Source organism: Amphibalanus amphitrite, unplaced genomic scaffold, assembly GCF_019059575.1.
Source record: "Amphibalanus amphitrite isolate SeventyFive unplaced genomic scaffold, NRLGWU_Aamphi_draft 000930F_arrow, whole genome shotgun sequence".
NCBI lineage: Eukaryota > Metazoa > Arthropoda > Thecostraca > Balanomorpha > Balanidae > Amphibalanus > Amphibalanus amphitrite.
This window is the reverse complement of record NW_024882424.1, coordinates 79,372-100,559: the sequence shown is the minus strand read 5'-3', so window position 1 is coordinate 100,559 and position 21,188 is coordinate 79,372. Positions and strand designations below refer to the sequence as shown.

The following is a 21,188-nucleotide window of genomic DNA, read 5'->3' as shown; positions in this document are numbered from 1 at the left end:
TTTTGGGATATAGGTTGCGATTGCCATCTGTTTGCCAGTGTTAGCAAAATCTGCTTAAATACCAATTCGTGTGCTTTGAGGATATGGCTCAGAAATTAAGCGTTTCTGCCGTTTCTCTAATATTTGTCTTACTCTCCCTTTCAGAGCAAGAAGCCGTAGAGACGATGCTCTCAATGTTGGACACCGAAGTGAGGCAACTCATCGGGCACAACGCCAAAATGTCCCTGTTGTGTCCTGGCCCTGGGTCACGCGTGTCGCGCCTTGACAGCCGTGACCTTGAACGACCTTGACCGGCCGTGCCGGGCCGAGCGGCCGAAGGTCAGTATCGTCCGAGCGGCGCTGGTGTCAACACAGCTGAGTGCCGCGAGGTGAGGTGAGGCGTGTTCGCCGAGACGGTCCGGCCACAGTGAAATAGTGAAATAGTAGTGTAATCGATAATATGCGTGGCCAGTACGCGAGTGAGATTGACCCTGTGCGCGACACCGATTCAGAGACGCACATAAGTTAACACCGTCGTGTCGGATCGCTCGTACCGGTGATGGGAGACAACGAGCAGCTGGAGCGTCTGATGGCGCTCATGGTTCAGCAGTCAGCAGGCTGCCATGCTGGAGTAGCTCCTCCCCAGCCAGATGCAGCTACCAGCTGCGCAAACTGTCTAGAGCGGCCAACCGGCTGTCGTCGCCTCCGCCGCTCCTATGGCTAGACTTTGGTCTCACATGGACTGCCGTCGGTAGTGTTCACATGCCAGCCCATACATTTTACCTGTATTAACTTTTTAATGTCTGTGCCTGTGTAACTATTGTACGTGCCTGTACTTAAAGGGACCCTCCCACCTACAAAAAAGTTAATGAATTGGCATGAAAGTGATGTCGCTCGGTTCAGAAAGAGCGAAAACGAATATCTACCAAATTTCATCGAAAAATATTCACTGGTTTTCAAGATATTAGACTTTTACGATTGTTTACTTTTTGGGATCTCCGCTGTTCCTAGCGACTTTATTTGAAAGTGCGGCATTTGCTGCGCGCAAAGCAGCATATACCACCGCGTGCTACAAAACGTTTTAGTCAAACATTTAAAAATCGTTAGATATCTGCGCTGACGTCACACATTCAGAGGGGTATTCTTATGCATTAGCCCCTCTGAATCAAAATGCTGCAATTTTGAAATTCAATATTTCCGAGTTAAGGCATTTCTGGATGTTGTGAGTGCCGAAACCGGTAATTGTGAGCCAGGGACCCCATTTTGGCTATCTCAACTCAAATCTAATGTTAAGGTGGGAGGGTCCCTTTAACAGTGTTTGAATTGTACATCGTTCGCACAGTCTGTGGACCGTGGGGAACGCCGCTTGACATGCATTTTTGCACTTACCTGCATTCCGTGTTAAAAGTAAAGTAAAGGGACTGAGCTGTCGTGCACCGGGAGATATTATGGTCTCTTGCTAAACGACACAGTTGAAACTCAGCACACTGGTCGGTACTGACTGGGGCGGCAAGCGAAAGGGTTTGGGCAGCTTTTGAAACAAAATGTTCGCATCGAATGACTGCATCGCATGTTCTGTTCCAGAGTGAGTTTTTTGACATCTGACACAATAAATATACATGCCTGTTCTTTACCTTGTTTGTGCATGGAGAGAATGGGAAGGATCGAGAACGCGGATGCTGTGCCATGAAAAGCTGGCGCTCTACAGGGAGGGGAGAGGGGGGAATGGGTCGTGAGCGCGAAATGCCGTGCCAGGAAAGCCGGCGCTCTTAAGTTGTAAAGTTCTCGGAGACCATACAGGATCATATTATGAGCGGGAATTGTGTTCGTTTATGATCTCATGACCTGGTAAAGGTTCTCATGGGAGATCATCCCGCAGTATAAGAGTACCTTATCCGGGCAAAGTTCTCGTTCAAGATAGCACACCATTCTCACTCGAGAACGTTACGGGAAAAACCTGAGAACTTTACCAAACTGGAGACCAACAACTGTAAACAAAGTTCTCCCCAATTGAGGCTCTCATACAAGACCAGAACGACCCCTGCATGGTCTCCGAGAACCATGGATAGGCTTGAGTGTTTCTCAGTGCAGTGCCGGTCACGGTTACCAGCAGACAGCAGCGTTTCCTAGGTTTCCCTGATTCCCAGTCGGGATCGTTTCCCAGCACTGGCCTGTCCAAATTTTCCGCAGGACGTAATAAACCACGGATGTAAATCAGACCATGTCATTAGCCCCACCGGTGATAAAACCAAACACCAACCCATAAAACGTACCCAACCGAAACACAAACTCTGAGCGAGCTCTAACCGGCGCAGATAAAAACTCATTGCTATCGCATGACGAGTCCATTCGATAGAGTGCCAGCAGGTCGCGACTGACCGGGCCAGCCGGACCCATGCCGGGTTTTTGCGCGTATCACGATACGGTTCGACGCCGCCCCGCCCCCGTCCGAGCGGCGGCAGTGCGGGCAGGCCGGAAACGCAGCCCTAACCAGCCCGCCCATGGTGAGTCCGGGCAGAGAGAGTGGCTGGGAGGTGGTAATATCAGACTCTAGCAGCCTGGTGGACATAGATGACATCTTCGGACGCAGGACTGAATTTCCAGCACCGCACTGATAATCCGGTTCGGAATATTAAAATCAATACCACAGTGCTAAATATTACCAGATCCGTATCAGTAGGTAGTAAACCGTCCTAATTGTGCCGTGCTTCAACGGAGTTCTTCTAATTACCGGCGCCGTGTCGGAGCTGCGCTATATTACTGACGTCATGCCGGTCCTTGGAAGCATCACCAACAGTACGGCGCCTCGGTGCTGCGATTAGTGCGGTGGAGGGCAGTGCTGGGCAGAGCTGGGCAGCGCTGGGCGGTGCTGGGTAAGTGGGTAGTGGTGGACAGTGCCGTGGGATCCGTGAGGTCCGTGACGAACGCCAACGGCCAGACGGAAAGACAGGCGGCAGGGGCGGCAGAACGGGCCACATTGGGCTACACACGGGGCACAGACTACCGGACGTGTGTCAGCGGTCAGTGCGGCACATGGTCACGGTAGGTCGGTATCAGATCTGTATCACCCGTCCCATCCCTCAACCCGCCCGTGTTACCGTCCACGCCCACCATGGACCTACCGCATTTAACGTGTCATGGCGTGGTTTTTCACGAGCATCCGCCGCCACTAGCTGGATTAAAAATTAGCAGCCAGATCCCCACCAGCTAACACTGGCGCAAAAAAGACCGAACGCAGTGTATGAGAATATGCCAACCACAGGAAAAAAACTTACTCTGGCCGCGTTTGAAGCAGAAGGAATTCACAGTTTTCGGCAATTAAATACCCGTCGATCAAACTGACGGCATTTAGTCCGACAGGCTAACGGAGAGCAGCCCACGGAGCGGACAAAACCAAGTGTACCGGCTCGGCGCAGTCGTAAACTGGGTCTATCCGCCACTAGAGCCACTCACAGTTTAATTCGATTCTCCGTGAGTGTCGTCCACTAAAAGATTGATGGTCGTCATCCATCCGACCGTTTCGCGACGCTCGCGCTCAGTTTTGGTGTTCCAGTTTTCATGGATACACTGACGGTGATCCAACCAACAAAGGTACCCGACGCAGCGGCAGGTACAGGCCGCAGAAATGATAACACAGCTAATCCAGAAGCGATCAGATAGTATTGTAGCGGTTCGCAGGGCGCCGAGTGAAGCCATTGAGCGCTGTCCGATTGATCCACATCAGTACAGCTGGCCGCCCAGATACCTTAGTATGACGGCTTCGCGCTCCTTTGTCCAGTTCTGATGGTGCGGATTAGCTAGTAGACCAATCAGAAGCCGATGAAAAGACTGACGAGCCGACCCAGCCGGGGTCTATTGAGCTCGTAAATATTCGGTCACGGTAAAAGTGAGGCGGCGGAGGCACGTACCTAGGTGATAAGAGCCGCTGATTGAATCTACCATTAGCTTTTTTGATCGTGGGATTAAGTGGATAGTGGTGTCACCATTCACCCATGCAATTAGCGCTTTACCATTCAATCTGTGTGGTCGGTGAGACAGACCTGTTACCCTTGACCATTGTTTCAGGCCGATACTATTGCGTCGCGTACAATTATACCGAGACCAGCCTTGACTTTTCTCACACATAAACGTCGCAGTAGGTCTGCCAACTCTTTCTCGCTTATGAGCCAGCTGTTGACCGCATCTTGATAACAACTTCTCCCAGGGATTGCGTGCCGAGTGCTGCTAAAATCAACCCAAACGACCAGCCACTGGCTAAACCGGGTCAAGCGAAACCAAGTCACACACCCAGCGGAGATAATTCCCGGAGGGTGATCCGCGGAGTCGGGCACACCGTATTGCCATCTCAGCTCCATTCTCCGCCTAGATATTTGACTGAAACAGTCGGTTATTCCAGGTCCTGTAAGGTATGGCCAGGCTATGTCCAGCCAGGGCTTGCCGGTTCGGCCAGGGCGGGGCGGGCCGCAGGTTAGTCGTAGGCGGGGCGTATCGGCCAGCAAATGGGTCTGATGGGCCTGATGACGCCCAGTGGATCCGCCCATTTACCATCGTAACTACACTGTCGTAACATCACTGCACGCGCGCCGCGGGTTACGTAACGACCTCTGTACGGCGCCGGTCGACCGCGTACGACCCTCCATGGCCGCCGGGCACGGTAACTGACGAGGCCAAAGCAGACCACATCCCGCCCTGCACTCCCGACGGAGCGTGGCACAGGTGTGCCGACATCAGCTCCACTGCTCAGCAGCAAACCTCAGCTCGACAACAGCTCAACTCAGCGGCTCATCTCGAGAAGCTCGAAGCTCAGATCAAACGTCAGACTGTTTCAGTAGCTCTCTTCACAGCCCAGCACATAGCTCAGCTCTGAGCTCAACTTACAGCTCAGGTCGGCACCTGACTTTGGTAGCTCAGTTCGGCAGCTGAGCTCGGTAGCTCAGCAATCCGCACACGCCTCAGCTCACAGCTCAGCTCATAGCCCAACTCACAGCTAAGCTCACACCTCAGCTCTCAGCTTAGCTCATAACTAAGCTCGGTAGCTCATCTCGACAGTAGCTCACCTTTGGCGGCGCTGGCGGTGTCCGCGATCCGCTGAAATGTGTCCAGGTACGCCGAGATGGCCAGAAGTGTGGCCCTGTGAACAGACAGTGGGGGAGAGGTCAGAACGAGGGGTCACTGAGGTTACAGCGCCGGGGAGCTGCGGGAGCCAAAAGGCACAAAGCTGCAGGTCGTAGCTGCAGTAACATCCACTACAGCAGCTACAAAGCTGCAACAGCTGCAACGCAAAGAACAACAAAGGCAACATAGGGAAAGTTGTGCAGTCGTTGCAGGTAGTAGTAAAGTAATATCGGTTGCAGGCATCTGAAAGGTTAAATCACTGACTGCAGCAGCGCAGGAGACGGTAAGATCAAAGCTGCACCGCCGAGCCGTGCAGCTCAGGTAGGTAAAACCTCCGACACGAGTATGGGCGGGGCAGCATTTGTAACCGTTCATTGTGCTCGGAATCGATCAGTGCTGACCCAGAAACGGCCTACAGCGCCGCACTCAGCGTAGTGGCGAGGTGTGATGCATCATTGACATGACGTCAGCGGTTATTAGGGGGCAGTGCGGGTAGCAGAGCCGCGGAAAATGTCAATCACGCGTGAACAAAGGCTGGGAAGGAGTTGATTGAAATTCCCACCGATATGCCGGATCTGTAGTAAAAATTCCTGTGAGTGTTGTAGTGTTATCACCTAAACGTAGCTCACGAGCTTTCTCGTTGCGTCGAAATTGACAGGCCCTGAGAAAACAGTGGTTTTAGTTCTTGTCTGAGGATTTAGTTGCCACCATTGCGGTTTTAGGTGAAAATATAAGCGATTATCAGTCTTCAGAGGGCTACCTCAGGGGGTAATCGGTCGATGCTCTTTAGACAAGCCCATTTTTTACCGAAGTCCTTCAGCTAATGAGCGATTTGCGTGGTGATCGCTCATAAGATACAGACGAAGTAACACCAGCTCATTAACCATTTGGCATGTGTAGCACCTGTATTACCAGCTCCTGGGCCAGCCAGTCATCAATCATGGAATGTAGGCGGCGCAATGTCGTCTAAAACAAACGCTTTACACGTCAGACGCGAGCGGTTATGCCAAACGACGGAAGTAAAACTGTCGGACCGAATAATTTACCCCGTAATCGACAAAACTCACCGTGCCTGTCCCAGCCTGGCCCTACGGTAACCACAGTCACAGCGACCGCTCCAATACGGAGTTTCCGCACCTCGCGGACACCGGCCGTCCATCTGTCATCATTGTCGGCCCGCCAACAGCCCTGTCCGGCCGCTCTGTCATCAGAGGCGACATATCGCCGGTAACTGCACAACTCGCACCGTATCGGCACGGTGTCTGTATGTGTGGGTGTGCTACATAGGAGCGTTTGGGGGTAATCAAACCCACCCAGGCCTCGGGGAGCGCCGGCGGGCAGCCAAAATGGTCCGACCCCGATCGAACTGACCGGTCGACGCCCACTGCGCTGCATCGTGCGGCCCACTTTCACCAGTAAATCGTTGAAAGCTTCGCATCGAAAACGTTGAATCGGAAACGTCATTTCGAAAGCGTTGCGTTCAAGTGTCACGCCACCTAGCGTCCTCCCTGCGTCTTGTTCTTTACTTGCCAACTTGCATCGAGCGTCTCGGCGCTGCCTTTTGATTTATGAATGCTAGGTCAGCCGGTGACCTAAAAGTGTCGCAGGAATGTCCTTCACCGTCCTGGCTCCTTGTGTATTGTGTCTGTGCCGACCAGCTGAGACAGCGCACGGGGAGACATTGTCTCGGGAGCACGGTGAGACATTGTCTCGGGACGGGTCTCCATGGCTCCCGGCGTGGTGGTGAAATATCGCCAGCTGAGGCTGATGTGAAGGCCGCCTTTACTGGAGCGGAGCGAGTCATTAATCATTGTCTGTTTTAGGTAGGCCGGCAACAGGTCATCCAGCGGCTGTATTGATTGGGGTGTGACTATCAATGAACTCCACACTAGTCAAAGATTGCACTGCACGATCAGGACAGTTTGCAATGATATAAAGGATTATTCATGGCTCCGAGAGGAAGATATAAAACTCATTTATAAGTAGGCATCTCAATTTGATGCAGTTATTCATCACCGCTTGAAAAGGATAGAATTTTGCTTGTTATGATTAGGCAAGATTGATTTACTAGTGGCCCTTCAAATAAACTGCATCATATCTCATTAAAATTACAAATAAAGCCTCTTCATTTGATACCATTAGAATGAATGATCGGCGATCGTATCAGACAAAAACACCGCGCTAACTTCAAATTGCCTCGTTCAAAGTATCCAATCTATCCAGCGTCCACTATCACCAACAAGCAGCGGGCGGAAAGAACAAGCGCTGTCCCCTGGCCGACGGAGGGTGCCAAGTATTTCATCCAGCCGCCTATAACGACCACCCATCGGTCCCGATTGTCCCATAGACAGGCGCAGTTCGCTCTGATGGCCAATAACGGCCATATGCGTCGTCCGCGACGGGCACCCCTCCACCCCCCCCCCCCCCAGCTCCGTCGCCCCTCTCATCTGGAGACGGAGAAGCCCGGATGAGACCGCTACCCCATCAGTGCTCGGTGCTATCGCCGGCCGCGGGCCGGTGCAGCTCCTTCCCAGAAAACCAATCCTCCTGGAAGATCCATCTGGTCACCGTGTTGCCAAGACGTCTATCTGACTCGAGGCGCGCCCTGCAGAGACCCCTCCCCTCCCTCCCGGGCATGTGGCCAGCAAGATAAGACTCAGTCTGACACCGTGTCGATATCTCTGACACCGTTTCGACACCTCTGACACCGTGTCAGAGCCAGCATTGTGTGTGTATCTCTGAAGGACCAATGTGTCCACACTGATACCCCGATCACGCACGCACAGTTACCGACAAACACAGGTCATGAAACGACCGGCGGGAGCATGGGACGGGCCTGCAGTACAAAACTAGGCTAACAGCGCCTCGTTGTGAATTCAGCGCACATTCGAGCTCCAGTTTATTAGGAAACTCGTCAATCTTTCGGAAGGTCACCGCAAAGAGCCCCAGCCGCCATGGGGCTACAGTGACCCGGAGACGAAGCAAACGCACCAGGCCCAGGTCAAGGTCACCAAGTGACCTAAGTGGGCGGCGGTAAAAGTAATTGCGCTATAAGAGACTAATAGGTCACATAGTGCCGCGAGATATCTCTGGGGTTTCCACGCCATCCCGATCGCCATATTGCCAGCCGTGTTATCTACTGCGGTACAGCTGGAGTCAGATGATGAATGGCAGATGCCTTTGGCTCTCTCAACAGCGATTAGAGCGGCAATAATGACGATCAAATAAGCCCAGCTGGCCATCTGCGACTTCACTTATGATATTTATCACATCCACTGTACCTAATTACACTTTAGAATATCAAACCGAAACATAAACAAGCCGAGAGAGGACGCTAATCGGTTGCTATGGCTCCATCAGTGATGGACCGTGCAGAAATGACGTCATTTCCGGCAATCGGCTGTCCTGGCCCAGTGAACAGAATAAACACAATGACGATAGTGTGCTCAACACGCCCAGCACATTACATGAACTAATCAGTGACCGTGCAGGCTAGGACAGGACCGCCGCTGGATTTCTCGGTATCATCAGATCTGTTTGAAATGATAGCCAACAAGGATGATTTGGATTCGGCTGACGGTCAGCCGAGATGAACACGAATTTACACTCGGGTTAGTTGTGATTTGTTTGCTTTAGCATCGGCTTGACAGGTGTTGAAAGGTCACGAATTACAGAGTACCTCATAGGGCTTCGAGTTTTGCCAGGTTAGATTACAGTAGCTTAGATAAATTTCCTCGGTTTCATCACAAATGGCGAACTACCGGCCACCATTCAGGGGACGGGCTTAGAGTGAGAAACTATCGGCCATTACTAGAAGATTAATCTGGGTACTAATTCCCGCTGAATTACGGCGATTTACTGGCTGATAGTTGGCAGGAAACCGGCAACCATCTTGGCAACGCAGCCACTGGTGCATTCATGCATTTATGAAATGTGGGTGGCATAAGATGGGATGCTTATCACAAAGACATACGGAGATTGCCTCAATATTCAGAAGCGGACCTGTACCAAACGATGCGCAAAGCGGCGCGACACGGTAGGAGCCGCACCTAGCTCTTCGAGCGCGACCTATCCGTTATATCCTACACAAATAATGCATGCTGTCGGTCGGGTCCCCGACACGACACAGCAGCGTCTGATTGATGACCTCAGTTTTTACGTCCCGCTGCGTGACCTGTACGGCAGCTCCCAGCCGCAGATTCTGGGGTCAGCCAGCCACCCCCGCCGGCCACAGAACTGCGCGATCGTGAATCTGACAGTCACCAGACCCCTCAACTGCCCCACGAGGCCAGGTCATGACCATTACACCCCACCGGGCCCCTGTTGCCGCCCGGGGGGGGGGGGGGGCGTGTTTATATAAATACTGACGTCACAGGTCACGCAGGTCATTAGGGTCACCGCGGTCGACTGAAGGTGGCTCTGTTGAACGGGATATAAACAGTCCGCCGCCGCCGCTGGTCTATTTCAGACGCGGTTCACAGGGCCCGCCGTAACATACAAGGCCGCCCCTGACTAACCGCAGTCCCTGGCGACCGCCGCAGCTTCAGAACCCACTATTTACGGAGCTTTTTGCAATTCTAAAAGATCTCGAAAGATTGTGCAAACTTCTTCACGGATGTGAAGTTTGTTGAACCAAAGATAGAAACTTCTCATCGTCTCCGTGATCAAAATGCATGCTGCTTACGTCACCATGACGTCATAGCCAGAGTTGCAGCAGGTCCGGGTCCGTGTAATGGGATCAGAAGTTGCTGGCGCCTCTGAATGGCCATTGCATCCATATTCCCTCACCTGTTCAGCTGAGCCCGGCTCCAGCGTCCTGCCAGGCCACAAATCTCCCCTAAATAGGAGGTGCAGATCGTACCGTCTGTTGGCTTATCAACTGACGTCAGCCGGTGATCGGGGAGCGGGGTAATTAAATTTGCACGTAGGGTTTATGCTCAGTAAAATGTATCCTTCAGTTATACGAGCCACCATATCTGGAAGAACCAGTACCGTTCGACGGATCGCTAACTGGGCGATATATCGTTAAATCTTACAGCTGGGGCATTCCACGATAGATCGTACCACTTTTTTCCAATTTGACACCCTCATCTCTCGGAATTTGACGAGAATTGGTCTCAGGGGTAATCAGGGGCTCTGAATCCACCTGTAACAATTTCAGGCTTATCAGATAAGTATTTTTTGAGTTATGGTGTATAACATTTTTTGGATCTTGCTTTGCAGCGCTAAGTTTGGCGGGCTGTAACTCTAAGACGGATTATTCAAATGCCAAATGTGATACAACATTGAACTTGCAATGAAACAGAGATTAATATGTATTTTTGAAATTTCGAAAAATACGCTGTTTTTTATAAATGACATATCGAGTTTTCTTTCATTTGTATTTTTTGGACTTTGGGACCAAATTTTTTTGAATTTTTATTTCTTTGAAAAAATATTTGGCTCATTGTTAAGAAGTATGCAAAAAATTAGGAAGGTGTTCTTTCTATAAATGTATTTATTTTACGTCACGATAACGGTTTCGAATAGTGATTTCGGGAGGGAAGCTTACAAATGGCGTGGTAAAGCTGCCTAGTGACATCACGGGTTACTGAAATTTCAATTCAAGTCTGAGTCATCTGAAAAAGTGAAAAGAGGGTTCATTCAACCCTCTTTCCTATAAGCGCGAGGGTGAAAAAGGCTGTTTGGTTCTGACATTGTTTTGGACGCCAATGACCATAGCTGTCCGAGATGAAAGTTACAGGACGCATACATGGTGTCCTCCAGAGGTCTCACAACTTGCATATCTGGGAATTTTTCAAGGTTACATGAGTTCAGGTCGGTCACGTGACATCACTGTTATAAATCAATGGGGAAATATAAAAACTGTTATTTTGGCGCCGAGAATGATCTAAAACTATCCCACGTACATGGTATCGTGATTTCATGCACTCCTTGCAAAGTCCAATGCTTTACTTTTGCATGGTTAACCTTGCGTGACGTCATTTATGACGTCACTAGGGTCGTACGAGTTTTTCGTCAATAACTCCCGATCAAATGAAGCTAGAGAGTCGGGAAAGCCACCAATGGACTCGTGAAGACCTTCCGAATCGAATGATATGCCATATGATACCCTTTGCCCAGCTTCGTGACCTGAGGGGCTCTAACCTGACCTTGACCCGAGGTCAACTACTTAAGTTGACCTCATCCTAGCAAAAAGTATGCTATTCGATGCACCTGAGCTAGGCGAACACAATGATGCCAAAATCGCGGCTGTGCGGCCATTTTTTGCGAAGTTATTTACAAAAAACCGAACCCGTAACTTCAGTCACGTGACCTGACCTCAGACGCTACCGGTTAACCTGAGACCTTAAAATCGGGTACCAATCGCTGCGACTTGTAACGGCACACACGCTCGTTTTTTCCGCGAGGCTCTAGCTCTATTAGAAGCGAAACGGCGTGCTGGGGTCGTATCAACCCCTCCGAAACCCATTTTGTTTGCGGGAAAATGAGGAACTTATAGACAGAACACCTTTCTATTTTTTTGCATGTCGATTTGCAATGACATGAAGATTATTTTGAAAAAATAAAAATGTGAAAAATTTTGGTCCCAAAAGTCATTAGAGGCAAATGAAAAAAGATTAAGTTTTTTGCTCAACAATGAAATTTTTTCTTTGGAATTTTTAAATAGTAATATTAATTTATGATTCATCGCAAGCTTAGTGTTGTTTATTTTTTGTTGGTTGCTTAACCCGTTCTTGAGTTATAGGCCATCAAACTCACCGTTACATACCGAAGTTTAAAAAATGTAATGCAATATAACTCAAAAAGTTTTGATCTGAGAAGTCTGATAATTTGCCAGGCGTCTTTGGGGCCTATGATTACCGCTAGGACCGATTTTCATTAAAATCTGAGAGATGAGGGTGACGGGCCTGGTACGATCTATCGTGGAATGCCCCAGCTATAAACGTCATCTGATTTTGATGACCTCTGGAGTATGGACCCTGCGACATTTGTCTGTGAGTTCTGATCCCGGAGGGTGTCTCTTCTGACCCTCCGTATGTGAATCCTCAGTCCTGGGTGTGATTCTTCTCACTGTGTGTGAATCCTGAATTCTGAATGTGCATTGTGACTTGAGTGACCCTCCTGACTCCTGTGTAAGACCTCAGGTTCCTGAGTGCATTCGGTTACTGATCATCTTAGTCATGAATACATGTCGCTTTGACGAACACCTGTTCCGGTACTCACTTGAGGCAGGAGTGGAGACGTGACGCGTTCTTCACCATCTCCTCCCACAACGGCTGGGAGCCCTGCGAACAACACAGAGAACATACAGTCAGCTCCATGAACCTCCATTAGTAGCACACGTCGTAGGTTTTCATTGTGACATGGGTTTATCAGAGGGACAAGTCGGCTGGGAAACCGTGACACTGGTGACTGGACAGCGAACAAAATATGATCGGACTGGAAAAGAGTAGGCAGTGACATCCACAGTAGCAAAGTGTTCACTTGAGAAATACAGCGGGTAGGATCCCTCAGGACACGGAAGACGAGTACAGGTAGGCAAGGCAGTCCGGCATTGAGTCAAACTCAGCATTATCACTGTCGACAGACAGGTTCAAAAGGTCTGCCCCTCAGGGACGGACAGCATACCCCGGAGGCGGCTCCGACTGAAAGCCCGCCGCCGATAGACAGATGATCCCCTATCAGCGAGATGGCTACCGGTGTTCAGCCGCCCGACATCACATTTATAGCCGTGAATCATCGCTGGCCTCCACAGCGGCCGCACCTGTCTCTCGAGCAGGTTCGTACAGATTCGTACAGACATCCGAAGGTAAGGGGTTCAGGCTGTGCATCAACACTCTGAGGTATCAAAAACCGTCATCGCCTAAAAATCAAAACATCTGGGGGAGGAAGTCGATTCGGGGTAATATGCGTTAACCAAAACGTGACGGCCACAGCTGCGAGAAGAGGGAGCGTGAGGGAGAGAGAGAGAGAGAGAGAGAGAGAGAGAGAGAGAGAGAGAGAGAGAGAGAGAGAGAGAGAGAGAGAGAGAGAGAGAGAGAGAGAGAGAGAGAGAGAGAGAGAGAGACAGACAGACAGACAGACAGACAGACAGACAGACAGACAGACAGACAGACAGACAGACAGACAGACAGACAGACAGACAGACAGACAGACAGACAGACAGACAGACAGACAGACAGACAGACAGACAGACAGACAGACAGACAGACAGAGAGAGAGAGGTGCAAAATGAGACATCGCACGTCACCACATCTCCCAGCCATCACATCAGCAGTGAGGGGCGTGGTGTGCCGCCACATAACTGCTGACGTGCGGCCAGCAAACACCGCGGCTGCTGACAGCCCAGGGCTGCTGCAGCTGCTGCTGACAGCTCAGGGCTGCTGCAGCTCGCGCGGACAGAGCTGCTGACGGCCGCTGCGGGCTCCGACAGCCACGCTCTGTGCGGCTGGGACAGGGACATGGTGGGGAGGGGAGGAGTGGGGAGGCAGACACGGTGGGGAGGGAGTGGAGGGGAGGCAGACACAGCTCGTCCCGTCACATTCGCTGATTAGCAAGACGAGCAGCGGCGCATACGAGGCGTCGGCGGCGGCGCACCGTGACGAGCAGTGGTGTGAGTGTGGGGTGCGGCGAGGAGCGGCGCGGAGGTGCGGGGAACGGCAGAGGCGAGTTGTGGGTACAACAACGGGAGGAGCGAAGCATATTTGCGGCAAAGAGCGGCGATGACAAGGGAACGCCTACCTGCTGCAGTAAACAAAAATAAGAATAAAATGCCAGAAAAACAATGACCGGATTTTAAAAAATTGATGATGCCATAAAAAGCAGGCAAACAGCTAATAGCGCGTTACCAAAATTTACTAATTAGATTATAATTACCAGCCAGTGCTAATGACGATGGCACCGAACAGTCGCGATTCTCCGGACAAAAACGCAGCACAGAGAGTGCCCGCGGGCCCGCTGTACCAGAACAATACACCCGGCCGATATCGGGCCAGTCTGATCCCCGGAGAGTCAGATCGATCGATGATGGATGGCTTTATCCCCGGTCAAAGGTCAAGGTCACCGAGCGGCCGGGGCAGCCGTGCGTGGCGCTGGGAGGGGAGGGGAGATCGTGACGGCCGCGTCACGCTCCGCCACGCGCCGTGACGTTACGGGTGACGGCAGAAGGAGCGGGAACCGTACGGAGTCACGACGGAACGCCACTGAATGTCTGGGGTGACAGCTTCAGTGCCGGTAGTTTACTAAATAACGTCAGCGGCTCTATAGAATAGACAGCTGATTAGATCAATAGGAGATGCTGCAAATCATCGCCGGGTTATTCAACCATCACGGGGTGTTCTATTCTCGTCACGACATTTATATTTCCAATAAATAATTTACGGAGATAACAGAATCGCCGGAATTGATATCATGCAAGCCGCGCTTCCGATAGACATGGATTCCATGAATTTAATAACCTATTTCCAGTGAACTCAAATATCCCCTGCTCGGAATTCAAACACAGACGGACTCCGCTCGCCAATGGCAGCCAATCGCTGCATTGATGACCCTGCGAGCGGCGGGCACAGAACAGAGCCCGATCGGCGAGTGTACCCATGTTTTATATCCACGATATACACAAAAACACAGCAGCACGTTTGCCAGTAGCGAGAGCCGAGCTCATAGTCGACAACACGTAAAGAGCAGTGAACAAAAACTCTGCGATAGTGAAGCTGATAACGATTAGGTGGGCCAAACGAACCAATTTCTACAAGTGTTTTCCGATAATGACTTCCCTAGTGGGAATATGATTATTCCATTTGCCGGAAAAAGTAATTGCTTTTCGGAGCGAGATCAGCGTATTACATAACATGTCTGCATTAGCGGTGTGTCTGTGGATATAATGAGCTCTATTCCTGGCCATGGCTGCAGTGTCACAGCCGCCAGACTCGACCGAGGGACGCAAACACAAACTAGACACTAACACGGAGCGCACATACACACACGAACACCCACACAGACACACAAACGGCGACACGGCGGCAAAAAAAACAGCGCTAATAAACCTGAGTCTGTCTGAATACAGGCTTGGCTCGGGCCCATAGGAGGCGGCGGCTGTGCTTGTTACCATGGGATCGACCTGACCTGACAGCTCGCATCGCCTCCTCGCACAGCAACCCCCACCCCCACCCCCACCTCACCCACCCCAGCCCGTCCCAGCCAAGCCTAGGGTCCTCGACCGTCTTTATCTCCCTCGATACTCCCCTTGGCCAGCTTATAGCTTTTTAGCCTCGGTGCAAGCATTGTTATGTGGCATACAGACTGCTGCAAATACACATACACCCAAAGCCGTAATTATGAAATCGAGTTTTCAAGAGTGGCTTCGTGACCTGTGAAATCTACTGTGCTACGAATTTCCTCCCACATTGACCTGACGCCGGCCCCCTGACGTGACCCAACATTCCAGTCCCCTTCTCGTCCACTCCGCTGCCTCGCCCACCCATCTCGACAGCAGATGCCACACAAAATCACTCCGATCCGGTGCACAGGGTGACCAGACCACCCCGCCTGTCCATTACACTGGTCCGTCTAATTCGCACAGTCCGTCTAATTCGGACAGACGTCGGACCAGCCTCACCCCGCTGTAAACCTGGTGGTGGTAGACGAGCAAATAGAGTCAGCCACAGACTGACAAACAGAGTCAGCCACAGACGGACAAACAGAGTCGGACACGCCCTACCGTCCGACACGCAACATGGAGGGGGGGGGGGTCGTGCAGCGCTGCTGCTGCACGGGCGGTGATGGGTGTGGTGGGGCGGGGATGGGGCGGAGGGGGCCCAGGGAGAATGTGGGACGGTTGGCAGGAGGAAATATGAAGTTAGATATAAAAACATGAAAAATACAATTGAAATATACAAATTGTCCATAGATAAACAAAATGCAGAATGTTTCCCATTCCAGTGCACGCTGCAGTCTACACAATGACTGACGCACATCCCATAACTGAGGTCTGACGGGCTGACAGTTGCATCCAGCGGTTCCTAACGACTATCCCGATATCCAACCATCACTGAAGACTATCCTGACACCCAGCCGTCATTAACCAATCACTGCCCAGCGCTCATTGCCTCAGACCGACCGGTCTTATCCGCCGCTCCAGGGGCAATCACGACCCGCCGAGGGAGCCATTTCTCAAATAGAATCCCCGTTCGATAGGACCAGTAGACGTCTCAGCGGCCGGCTGTGGTGGCTGGACGGGTGAGCGGGTGTGCATGACTGTCTGCTAACGGCGGAAATCAGCAGACAGCTGTCCGGGAGAGCAGACAGTGCTGGGCAGACAACTGAGTTCAATTAGACAACGCTGGGACGACACAAACCGTCAGATAGCACAGATACCTACAGCCAGGCCTAGCTACAGACTGCCAGACACTACAAGACACTTCACGTAGACATCAAAAGTCACTGTCGGCGACCGGCAGAAGGAAGCCCCGCAAAACACCACTTGGCTTGTTACCGCCAGATAAAAACAACAATCGATAACGATCATAAAACATATGTAAACATTATCCTACTCCCGATAAAAGCGATCACAACCAGCCGCCAATACCGACCGATGAACTAATCCAAATACCACCCCTGCGACTCGGAAACCACAAAACATAGGCCAGAAACCGCGAAACGGCAGTAGGCACTAGCCGGAGCCAGCCACTACCTACTGACCACCCGTTGACAGCCGACCACCACCAAGCCATCAACACACCCTTCTTCACAGGCCACCACCACAGCTTCCCAGCTCCTTCCCCTAAAGCACAGAGCCCTTGCCCTTGCTCGGCCATCGCCATCACAGCTCTCTGCTCGCTATGCCGCTCGAACAGCACAGCTTCTCACCTCCTCCCCAAGCACAACTCTTCCCCATATCGGCCACATCCCCTCCCAGCCCATAGCTCCCCACAGTTACCCAAGCACAATCCTATTCACAGCCCCACACCACATCCCACCCAGCACAGTCTCCCACCTTCTGCCCGAACACGACCCCACAACCCTTCTCGCCAGCACAGCTCCCCACAGCTCCCGGCAGCTATGCTGTTCATTACGCCGCTCGGCCGAGCTGCGTCTCATTAGACCAGCCGCCCGAGCCGCGATGGATGGACGGGCAGCCGGGGAGCTGGGGAACGAGGTAGCCGGGGAGCCGGGCAGCTGGGGAACCAGGGAACTGGGGATCTGGGGAGTCGGGAAGCCAGGGAGAGGCGGAGAAGGCGCCCAGCACAGCCTTTATCAACGCATGATAAGGCACTGGACACCAATACCTAAGGTAGGTAGGTGATAGGCGTAGACAGCCGGTCTACATGACACTACAAACAGCACCTTGAGTCACAGAGACTGGCAAAGGTGGATGTCGTCTTTGGGATGTCTTGGCCGGTACAGTCTCAGAAAAAGGACTTGGACTGTTGTGCTATACGGACGATTGGGCCAGTAGTCACAGAGACGGGTGTAGGTATGGATAGTGTAATGGATTGTCTTAGATATATTGACCGGTACGCCTCGCGAGGTATGGTCGGGTGTCCAAAGGACGCCTGGTCAGCCGAGCGGGGCTTCGGAAGCCGCACAACCGATCACGTGCCTGGCATAGCGATACGGCACCCCCGCCGGCGGCTCTGGGCCGGCGGCACGTGACTGGCTTTGGCGATAGATCAGCGATTCATGGACGATTGGGATTAGTTTGCATACGTGAGTGGTGCAGTTAAAACAGTTCGTGACTGACGATTATGATGAGGTCCGATAAGCGTAAAGCACCGGTTAGCAGCACAGCCCACGGCAGTCGCTAGGAGAGCTAAAATCTCGAGCTATATTGTTGGTTTTCATCGACATTCGTCAGGCAATATTCACATCTAGCTTAGAGCAAAACCGTCCACGAGTCCGCATTTCTAGGGGCCTGGGCCAGTGAGGTTTAATACTGTGCAGTGAGTGGGCAGAAAACCGCCAAGACGGCAGCGGCGGCGGTTGTGCTCCTATAAGCATCGGGCAATATCACGTACGTCACTCACACACTACGACGAGTGACAACCGGTGACGACGAGCGACGCCCACAAGACGACTACGTCACGCAGACCTGAAACCCCCATACAGGTTACAATCCCAGCCCGCGTTATCCCACCCCTTTTCTGTGGTTAGACGAGATATTCGCCTGGGCTCTCGGACGCCACACATAAATCGCGATAAGGCATTCCACAGAACGGCACGAATTACGCGCCGCTTCCCTGCCGTTATATATGGGCATTATGCTTTCTCATAAGCATCGCACGGCCTCGGCATATATCGAACGCGTTCAGCCATGTATATGCGTCCGCACGTCCTTTTCAGCCTTTTCGCAGGACGGTGCTGCTGGCTGGGCGGAGATTTTGATGTCATTTAGGGGCGCTGAGACATATGAGTGGCGGCACGTTCCCAACTTTGTCGACCTGCCGTCCCCAGGGGCAGAGAGCCGTCACAAATGGCGAGCCCAATCCCTGAGGTGGGAGTCCCCCGCAATGAGATAAAGGTCAGAGCACCGAAACAGAGAGTGCGGACTGTGGTGCTCAGGTGCTTAAAGGCACGGCTAGGGTCGCTAGGATGCGTGAATCATGCAGTTGGTAGCTACTAGGGTTACCCGCGTGCTCCGCAACGCGAAGAAGGGTTATTTTTGACCCGTGGGTATTGGGTTGGTCTGTGTCGATTTGGCTGGTATCTATTTCGTTCGATTGCTTTTTGATGGCCAAGCATTTTGTAATAAAACAAAAAAGATACATCGCATCGAGGTGCCCGTGTCGTATTATCATGCGTTCTGCTTTAGAATGATTCGGAAACTGGCGTGAAGTCTTTTGAGGGCCATCGCTGAATTTCGCTAAAAATGACAATGTAATGGTTTGGAACATTTACATTTTTAAGAATACTGTTGCTCATCATGCAAAAATGAAGAGTGCATATTGGACAGAATTGAATGCTCTTTCCAACGGTGCCATTTTCAATTGCCAAACGTATCAGGTTATGCAGCAAAACCCGTGTAATTAATAAAGTGGCACATCATCGACAAACACCATTTTCTCTAGCGATTTGTACCACCTTGGCGTCGATCAATTAGCTATTCACAATTTTTATATGAGAGGCGGTACCTTTCTCTTGCAAATAGGCGTTGATTCAACTCGCTCCATTTAACGGTCACCTAAAAATAAAATTAATTCCAAAATCCCTCAAAAACCGCAATTTTTCAAATAAAAGTGCCCTCTCCGGTGCACGTGGCGCGTGCTATCCTCTGCATTGCACACCATTCAATAGCCCGTTCAATTCTGTACACGATGCTGTTTTCCACGTGCCGGTCGGACCCCTGGTCACCAAGATATTGCACGGGAACTGGACCCGTGTCGGCCAAAATTAGCCGTTTTCGCCCGATTTCGCACGCCGATTTATACATGTAAAGTCTATGACGCGAATTTGCACTTTTTGAGCACGCGCCACGCGCTCCCTATCAATCCGATCGAGAAAAGACCCCTCAAAGGCACGTCGCGCATCCTTGATCTATAAGTTGTGCAAATTTCATCGGGCTAGGTGCAACGGTCTGGCCTTTAGTCCACGCAAAGCACGACCAAGTCGGGACCTCGGTAACGGACAGACGCACCCTCCTCAAATAGTAATATAGACAAGCGGCTGCGCCACTTGCTTCGCGGCGTAGCCATAAAATGCGGCAGCATCCAATTTGCTTTCGAATGGTGTTTGATTTAAATTGATCTGTCGTCTGGAAGCAGAGATATGGACGGAAACGTGCAGATGAAAATTTTGAACATAAGAACTATTCTGAGGGCGTAGTTGTATGAAATTTGGGTCATACGGGGTCAAGTCAGGTCAACGTGGTCATCCTTGGTCACACTGGGTCAGGCCAGGTCACCTTCGGTCAGGCCAGGTCGTATAGGTCACCTCGTCTCATTGGATCGGCCTGTACCACACTTCTACTACCACTACCCCTACCACTACCCCTATCACTACCCCTACCACTACCCCTACTACTATCCCTACCACTTCCCCTACCACTACCCCTACCACTACCCCTACCACTATTCCTACCACTACCCCTACCACTACCTCTACCACTACCCCTACCACTACCCCTACCCCTACCACTACCGCTGCCCCTATTACTACCCCTACCACTACCCCTACTACCTACTACCCCTACCCCTACCCACCCCTACCACTACCCCTACCACTACCCCTACCACTACCCCTACTACTACCCCTACCACTACCCCTACCACTACCCTACTACTACCCCTAACACTACCCTACCATTACACCTAATACTACCACTACCCCTACCGCTACTCCTACCAATACTACTACCACTACACTACCAACACTACCACTGGGTCATGTGAGGTCACAGATTATCATATAAACTGATGAACTAAAAAAAAGAGTTCCTAATCGTGCTCCTACTCGTGTAATTCCATTATTCTTCATCATATTTGATGGAAATGGCGCCTTGTGACAAATGTGACGCATTGCGACAAAAGCGGTGCATTTGTACTTGTCGTTTTGTCGTGCATCCTTCCACCGAATTGCATCTTTATCGGACCATATTTGACAAAGTTGTTCGATTTGCGGCAAAAATGGCACCTCGTGACAAATGTGGCGCACTACGGCAAACGCGGTGCATTTGTGTAAGCGCATTGAAAACTGTCTTTATTTACCGAAAATCAACACCTTCATTCGCCTCTGTTTATCAAAATAAATAAGCTGCCAATCTGCAAATGAGAGGCACCCGCCGCCGATCGTCATGCATTTTAGTTGTGAAGTTCATCAAACCCGGCTGCCGATGCCTTGAAGACCGAGCAAATTTGGAGAAAATGCACCTTTTTCCAGCGCGTGCCACGTGCGAACCATCCACCCCCCGAGACTCGAACCCCGACACTGCACGTGCGCGTGACGTCATCAACACCCTGCGAAAGTTTCAGCCCCATCCAACGCACCGTTTGACCTGTGCACGGCGTCAAAGCACCCCTCTGCACGGTGCAAACACACAGAAACACATACAGAGTTTCATTCAACAAATAGTATAGTAGATAAGCAAAGATTGGTAA

The 21,188-nt window shown here is 51.3% G+C and overlaps 1 protein-coding gene across 1 annotated transcript in view; it reads right to left on the bottom strand.

The window, feature by feature from the left end:
- Nucleotides 1-21,188, bottom strand: part of LOC122368180 (protein MTSS 2-like) — an 82,595-nt gene that overhangs the window by 57,685 nt on the left and 3,722 nt on the right. Inside the window, exons 3-4 of the mRNA XM_043341881.1 lie at nt 12,322-12,383; nt 5,037-5,110 (exon numbers count right to left, since the gene is read on the bottom strand). Coding sequence (XP_043197816.1) covers nt 5,037-5,110; nt 12,322-12,383 — 136 coding nt within the window. The remainder of the gene's footprint in view (nt 1-5,036; nt 5,111-12,321; nt 12,384-21,188) is intronic.